This window comes from Tubulanus polymorphus, chromosome 7 (assembly GCF_964204645.1).
Source record: "Tubulanus polymorphus chromosome 7, tnTubPoly1.2, whole genome shotgun sequence".
Classification (NCBI taxonomy): domain Eukaryota; kingdom Metazoa; phylum Nemertea; class Palaeonemertea; order Tubulaniformes; family Tubulanidae; genus Tubulanus; species Tubulanus polymorphus.
In genome coordinates, this window is record NC_134031.1 from 16550178 (window position 1) to 16558655 (window position 8478).

At 38.1% G+C, this 8478-nt stretch overlaps 2 protein-coding genes across 3 annotated transcripts; one reads left to right on the plus strand and one right to left on the minus strand.

Moving 5' to 3' along the window:
* Positions 1-13: 13 nt before the first annotated feature.
* On the plus strand, positions 14-5490 carry LOC141908111 (uncharacterized). Of its 2 annotated transcripts, none has more exons than XM_074797956.1 (2): positions 14-65; positions 4244-5490. In XM_074797956.1, exon 2 carries the CDS (start codon positions 4284-4286, stop codon positions 4824-4826), a length of 543 nt encoding a protein of 180 aa, XP_074654057.1. In that variant the 5' UTR covers positions 14-65; positions 4244-4283; the 3' UTR covers positions 4827-5490. The 2 variants fall into 2 exon arrangements, with proteins under 2 accessions (XP_074654057.1, XP_074654055.1); XM_074797954.1 differs by lacking the exon at positions 14-65 and adding an exon at positions 3870-4151.
* Positions 161-3658, minus strand: LOC141908105 (uncharacterized). Its single transcript, XM_074797942.1, has 6 exons — positions 2674-3658; positions 1955-2066; positions 1426-1521; positions 1178-1342; positions 973-1082; positions 161-303 (listed from the first exon to the last, which is right to left on the minus strand). Exons 1-6 carry the CDS (start codon positions 3645-3647, stop codon positions 216-218), a joined length of 1545 nt encoding a protein of 514 aa, XP_074654043.1. The 5' UTR covers positions 3648-3658; the 3' UTR covers positions 161-215.
* Positions 5491-8478: the final 2988 nt, after the last annotated feature.

Below are 8478 nucleotides of genomic sequence, written 5' to 3' on the forward strand. Positions count from 1 at the left end.
TGCAGCGGGGAATACCGCAGTAAATTTGCTGCGGAGAACCTGTCAAAAATCGGCAATTGGCCACGGTAATTAAAAATTGCTTCCAACGCGTGTGCTGACTGGATGCAGTCAATTTCACTTCGATGAAAATATTTCAGATCCAAATTAAAGCAAAACATGGTTGCGTAAGATACAAAATCGAATCTTATATTTCACGAAATGCTATTCGAATGAGATCATTTCTTTTTCGATTTTTTCACTTGTTTTCTTCGTTTGAACTTGTTATTGTGTTCTTGAGCCTCGATGAATTTTCTTTTGTTAAACCTGTCGCGAATACAACAAAATACACGTGAGACACAAGATTTATCGATAGCAAAAAACCCATTAGTTATCCAGACATCGTCTAAAAATAATACTCATAATAATTCATTACTTAAAAGCAAGGACGGATCCAGGTTACTGCTACTACCGCTTGAGCGGTACTCACGATTGTATAAGTACCGTTATATTTTTTTAAAGTTCTGGTTGAAGTTATTTAAAATGGCCAGTTGGAATAATTGAAAATGGGTAAACATCTTATTTTTTTATGAATTCTTTAATATGTCAAAATGTCATATTTGGTGGACGCAGAGGACTTGATTCCCCAAATTGAATCAGATAGCATCTCAGAGCCCCAAAAATTGAAAATTTTCTAATAGCATAGGTGCCCTTCCACAGAAGGGAAAAACCTAGGTTAGATCGCGCCTGCTTATAAGCATTTTATATTTCAAAAATCTTGAAGCTCTTTACAAGATATAGAGATGAAAAGATCTACTAATCAATAAATACAAGTCTATTAACTGCTGCTCGATTCGACGAAGGGATTCAATATTTCCGATTTCTGCGGATTGCTGACGCGCCACAGAACTCAGTGTCCCGTATTCAGTGGTTCTCGATGAAGCTAATTTCTGATTGAGTAATTGTGTAAGATAGACTAAAGAAGTAGAAACTTACTTTCTGAATTCAGCGTCGGCCAACAATTCCTCAACGACGGTGGCTTTACGCTGTTTCTTAGGAATTCGGGCGTGATAGAAATCAGCAGCAGTCTCCACGACCTCGCCCATCTGAAAATGACAAAGACGACAAAACTTTCAAAATTTAAATTTCCAAATCAACCGAACGATTTAATTGCGAAACAACCGATCGTCAAACGTCGAACCTGAAAGAACTTCGGCAAAGCTTTCGTGTCGTTATTTTTGTAAAATCGCTTCGGATTCAGGGATTTTCTCATTTTGACGACGTTCAAGTCGTCTCTCAATTCGTCGGTCATTTCCGGCGCTTTCATGTCGAACCATTTCGGCCCCATCGTCTTACTACGCTCCTCCTAAAAAGTCAACTGAGAATAAATTACAAATGCCGGTCGTACTCGTACTAAAATTCTCGTTTTAACTTGTGGTAAATAAATACCCTTCGTTCTTTTTTCAACTTTCGCACACTTTCCTGATACGGCGGTACTGTATCTAACTTATCGAATCCTGGTTTGATAATACTCTTCTTTAAAATCTACAAAAGAACTCATCGGAATGAAAAGTCGTGGTTCATAGCTTCCAATGACCGATCTAATTGTGACTTTTTCAGCCCAATTCTACGAGTTTCTAGTTAAACCCGATGACTTGTCGACAAGTTTTCAAATTGGTCAGATCATCCTCGAAGTAACATTTCTAACGCTAATAAGGCGAGTGCTGAACGAAGAACACCAAAAAGGGCGGGTAGGGGGCTGTCGCAACAAAATTTTGAAAATTAAATATGTGGACAAACAGTTTTTGCATAGCTTTTAACACACTATTTGGGCATTTTCTAAATTCACCAAAAACTTATCATAAGCAGGCATTGGACCGACCAGACGTAACTTCAAGGGGGATCGAAAACATAGATAGATATTTTGCTAATTTTAGCGGTGAATTTAAAATTTTGATACAGGTTTCTACTTATTTACCTCATCATCGTTTGTACATTTTAACTTTGTGATATTGCGCGACTCCGCTGATCCGGATTCTATGTAGCTGCTCGCTTTGATGCGTGGCTGAAGCGAAGATGCTAATGTCCATCTAGAAAATGATAAAACAGTTAAAGTATATAGTAAAATGATACAACATACATTTCTTTAATATCTGGGGCTGCAGTTGCTTAAAAGTTAGCCTAAGAGTTAGCCTAAGAGTTAGCCTAACCATTGGATAGTTGATGCAGTGAAAATTAAAAGTTCATTGTTACTTTGCTATTCCACTGGTTATCTTTAAATATCTTTTGAGCAACTGGCCCCAGGACATTTAAATACGTTCTTAAGCCGCGATCACACGAGCATTTTTGGCCCGGGCCAAATATGGTCCGTGCCGAATTTGGCCCGGAACAACTGTTCACACGGGTGCCAAATAGGCCCGAGCCAATAACGTCGGACCAAGCCTTAGCCAAATTTTAGCACCAGACAAATGATGCGTTTGAATTACAACTGACACCAGAAATGATCCACTTCGCTTTGTTTGAGCATTGTTCAGTATCGAGTGAATGGTTTGCGTGTGAACGCGCTCTCTAATTAGACACGGACCAAATTTGGAAACTAGAAACTAGTCATAATAACGTTTCATACAACTGAACCTTTCACAGACTAAGTTGATAAAAAAGATTCGCTCCCTTCCAGGAATGTGGTGCCTAACTTACTTTGACGCTTGACTGGACTTTTTCGCTTTTTTCTTCTTCCGTTCTGAATTTTTCACGTTTCCCTCCTCCGTAACCGTTTTCGAATGTGAATCCGTGAACGGCTGCAGATCATCTAGTAACGACGCGGCTCGATTCATTTCAGAATCTGATTCCGATTCGTCTACGATCGAAGAATCGGACGATTCCTCCTCGTCGCTGGTGTAATGAATCGGGTTTTCGTTCGCGGCGGGAGTTTTATCGACGAAGAAACCCAAATTGTCAATTTCATCGTCCTCTGCAACGCACTCCCGTTCAGCATCATCATCATCATCCGAGTCAACATCTCGAGGAGTATCATCTTGCGAATTTACAGGCTTTAAATGAGGCGCTACATCAATTACGTATTCCAACACTTCTAAATTCTCTGCCGGCCTGGAATTACTCGGTTTAGCGTCAAAAAAATATCCGAGATCATCCTGCCCCGCTTCTTCAGTAATATCCTTGAGTCCAGAAAGTTTTTTTTCATTAAATGCGACGACAGTATTCGAATCTAATTTCTGCTTCTCATCATGAAAATTATCCTCATCATCTGAATCCCTTAAGGTTCCCTCGACAAGATCTTCAATCTCACGATCATCGACTGTTACATCACCGGTTTTACTGTTTGATTTACGGTTCACGTCCTTGTTTCTGGGGGTGCATGAGGCGACATCTTCTACGAGCGATTCGCGGAGTGGTGCGTTTGATTTTCTGTAAACAGGGGTTTTCGGCGAGGAAAGTGGAGTAAGACGAGACGAGGGAGAATTTTGGATTAATTCTAAATCCTCGTTAACTTTCTTTGTCGGGGTGGAATCCCGAGAATTGGCATTCTTTTTCGTAGAAGGGGTTTCAGGCTTCACTGCTGTCGCATTGGTTTGCACTTTCTTGGCTCTACTGGGCGTCAAAGACAGAGAAATGGCTTCGAATTTACCACATGAGCGGCGAGTGACCACCATATTGAAAACTGGGTATTTCCGGGTTAGTTAATCTATCTACCTCGTGGTGGCAGCACCTGCGGGTTCCATTTTCTATACCAAACTACGGTGTGTATGGCTTATACTTTTATTCCAGGTTAGAGAAAAAGCATTTTCTCTAATCTGTCAGCCGCGCAATGTATCCTCATGTCATTAGTTAGCAAAATACAGAAACTCCAAATCCAGGTGACTACCATATGGTGCTGCCGCAAAGCCTACCCTGGTAAGCCGAAGAAGTGAAAATAACTGCAACTCAAGGTCGTTGGCCTGAATTTTGACAATAGACAAGATTTGATCACATCGATCCCTAATAATTGCTATATGCCTTGATTATTTCGCATTTTGGGGTGAAATTTGCTTGTTTCAAAACAAATGTAAAAAAGAAGTATTCAAGAGGGTACAACTAAAAGATTATTCTATTCAAAAGTCTTTGCACACATTATTTGCTGATCTGATTTCTCTACTCTATCTTAGGAGTCAGTTAAAGTTAGTAAATCCTCCTCTCGACTGTTGTGTATTGAAAAGAATTATGTTGGCAACAGAATAGGCACTTGTTTATGTCTTTTTTTGTTTTGTAGAATTAATCAGAAATATATTAGAAATCGTGTGCGATAGATCATGGAAGTTACGCGGCTTTGGATGCAGAAAATCAGCCGAGCCCGACACAAATACAACAAGGCGCGTAAACAAATGCAGATATTAAACCGACAATTGGATCATCTAGAAACGCGTTACAAACGTTCGCTAGTCACGAAATGCCACGCACGCCATTACAGCCTACGACAAAAACTGTCGATTATCGCCGGCGTGCATATGATGTTTCAAAAATACGCCGATACCAAGAGTGAAGAGATCGCGCAATTATTACGGCAAGCGACGAATTTCCGAAGTGCCGATTTTACGTGGCCGCGTATCGGCGTCAATCGCCATTATTCGAACAGAGTCGGATATTTAAGCGACGAAGACGAGCTGCTTTTTCTGGTGCCGAACGCCGTGTTAGTACTTCCTTCGTCGTCCAGTTCTCAAAGTTATAATAACGCGATCACGAATTCGGCGCCGCGAAATCATCAACCGACGTCGACGAGTAATTCGGTTGATTCAGCGGAAAGCGATAATTCTGTGACTGAAAACGGCCAGAATACGGGTGCAAGTTTTCAATAAACGATTTGAAATTGTGAATACGGTAGAACACGCTTAATTTGGATGACTAGGGACTGCCTAGATATCTTCGAATTAAGTAAGATTCGACTTATAAATAATAGTTTACGTGGTTCCGGGTTTAAACGGCCCACATATTTCATCCGAATTAAGTGAAAATCTGGATTGAAAAATCCAAATAAAGCCAGTTCTACTGTATGTTCATTCGGTGATGGCTCTTTTGGCCTTCCTGAAAAAATTATACCTCCAGCTTAATATCGATTATTCGAATTTTATAAACGCTAGGTTTTTCAAGTTTTATTTCATTGAATCTCCTGAGAAACTTGGCATTTATTGAATAATGAGGTATGTTTGTAATGGATATCATAAGTCCAGTAAGTGTAGTATTATGAATCCCGGCTTAAAATGTTTGGTTTGTTGTGAATCAAAGTTCGGCTGTAATGTATAAACGTTTAACCTCCATTCAGGCCAAGTCATAAGGCGTGAAATTGTATACATGATCTACCTGTACTGTAGGCACCTCGTATTGTCGTTTGTTCTGCGAAGCAAACCTGACACCGACATTTGATACGCTTAGATATTCCTAGCGAGTACATAGTTCATTTTGGTCGGATTCAACCATCTGATCGTTTGCCAATTAGGCGACGAGAATAAAACGTTTTTTTTATATTGTGATATTTTCTGTTTTGGTAATTTCTTTTATCTTATTCAGTTTTATATTATTTTGTGAATCCTGAGCAATGCGTAAATGTAATTGTTATGGCTGTTGTAATAAATGAAATATCAAATATTCCAAAACTTTGTTTTGTTACTATGAACTACTTCAGCGTCTCTCAAGGACAGTGCTTGGCGCTTATATTGTTAACAAGGTTTGCTGCGCATATATTAAATTTCTTAAGAATTCTGTAATTACATCAATTTGAAATATGTAGGTAAAAATTAAGTTATTCGCTTTGAATCTTATCGCGAACTACACAGTGAATGGACAATTAGGGCAACCAGTGTCCATTGACTGGGTATATATACCAATGAAGTGATGGCTATTATTCCGAACATGATGCAGATGTCTCAGTTGCAGCTGCTTTGCGCGTTAACTGAAATCAGAATAAATCCCTGGTTTTGCAACATTATCATGTTATGGATTCCTTCAATTTATCCAACTGATGTGGGTACAGATATCATGTAACCGGTATCATAATATCAGGTTCAAACTTTGAAATGCTTTTGAACTTTGCCTTTATTTTATATCAGAGGTGACCCAGAAATTTGTTAGTTTTGCGGCCGAATCGTCATCTCACGCGATCCCTTCCTCTGTAGTCTCAAAAATTAAGATAATTTCAAAATATTGCAGGTCACATACCTTGTATTTTTTATTCATATAGGCATAATAACACAAACAAAATATTTACCGAAGGCCCTTCTCATTATCAGTAGTACAAACAGGTCTTCGACTTTCCATTAAATTAATAATATTTAAGTTGATTTTACTGGCATGGTGTACACACATCAATAACCTATGCTAAGGCATAACAGCTAGGGTTCACATAACAGAAGATTCTGCCTTGATTTAGAATTTTAAAAAGAAAATAACACGATTAGCGATAAAACTTGCTGAATGCTGCAAAGTATACCCAAGTCGGTAAAATTTGACGAATGATCATGTTTCTACAAATCGGCTAAAATCGAAATATGCATGTTCTTTAAAATTGGATTCTACACACTAACAAAGGGATACTCACCGTCGATGTGAATCGTTCTCAAACCGATTAAAACAAAAACATTTCGTACGAAAACGAAACGGCGAATCTCGATTCATCGAAGATAAACATATAAATCTGATAAGAAGAGAATTATGCTGCACAAAAACCTCATTCAGTCTTATACATATACATATATATTCTTTCATGGCACATGATTTTTCTACTAATTCATTCATCATTCAAACAAACGTGTTGAGTTGAAGAAGCTCTGTACAAAAATATACAGACTTACTGTTGCTTACAAGAACCGACAGTCTTCGTAAACTGGGTATCATCGCTACGAACCGCCTGCGCTGAGGGCAATAATAAAACCTCAAAATCTATCCTACTAACTTGACATCGAACTACTACAGATTTTATCATTAATTTTAGAGTCGAGGCTGATAAAATCGACGATGTTCAGAAACGCGGCCGACTTCTCAAGTCAAATCGAGATATTGTACGACGGCGAAAAAAGACAGATTGTTCAATGATTACAGTTGGAGGCACCGAGTGAAAGTTGTACTACATGTTATCATAACGAGTTATCATAATATATATCAAAAACACGATTCATGATTTTTAAAACGTTTGTGACTGAAATGAACAATCAATCGAATTTTTACGCCATAACTACACGACCAATATATAAAACACACACGTAACAACTAAGAAAGTGTTCGTCCGTCTGTCGGACAATTCGGTTGTCGATGCTAGATTCAATTTATTTACTAAATCGTCTAGAATGAATGCGATTTGAATTTCAGATCTAGTTCAATATCTATCATCTTTGAGATCGAAAAATTCCAACAAGGAGTGAATAATCGTGAAATAATGACGTTTCACGTCTTAGAATTTACTAGATGTACACATGTCGTGAACGTGGAGCATAAAAATAAGTTTACCTTCAGTTTCTAATAATTGGCGGAAATAGAGTAAAAACTTTTAATCAATCGTAGTATGCTCGTAACAACTTTGATTCAATTTCAATAATGCATACATCGTAATCGGTATTCAGTTCATTCAAAGAAATTGACAAACAATTTAATCAGCGGCATCAAAAATACTTCATGGGTTGGTATTTATAAGGCATTTATTAATGTTGGGATTGCCAAGCCTCGTGTTGTAGACCACTTAAATCGATGACTTTTCTAAAATTAAATGACAACATGATGGCAAATTCATTATCTTAACAAGTTCTTCCCGTAAATCCCTGATGAATACTTTTTTCAACAAGTTGCCAATTTCGATGGCGCGCAAGCAATCAATCTAATTGATCGTATATACCTGTACTTCGACTGCGTAGAACTTATAGGTGGGCGTGATGGACCTAGGTTATGGAATATACCTGGCCAAACAATGTCAAAAGAGTACAATAGATCCCCAAAAAACAATGTCAACAACTCCTCAAATGAATGTACTAAGTCACTTAAACCTCCCTTAGATTAGATTTCATACGTCTGCCATTTGTAAGCAGTTTTAAAATCATTGATAAAGAAGGACAAAACCTTTGAATTACTGAGCGTTATGGCGACGAATCAACCGAGTTCAACACAAATCTCAGGCAAATAATGTCACGCTGTTCACATTTCTTGACGGAATCATATGTCTCGGGTTCTAAGTTTTCGGTTTGAGTTTTTTTCGAGAACAATCAGAATGTAATGTGATTATACCGACGACACAGACTAAAAACATGACATTTAAACTATCCCATTTATCCTCCGTCGCTCTGAATGTTCCATATCGTATTACACATTCCATCCTATGAACAACTTTTTAAATTTTCATTGCTAAAAGACACCGCATTTTACACCAACCATCTTTTACTTCAAAACAAATCGAAATTACTAAATATTTTACCGAACTTACAGACCGAAACCCCTGGATAGTAACTTGAAATGACTAAACACTCCCTT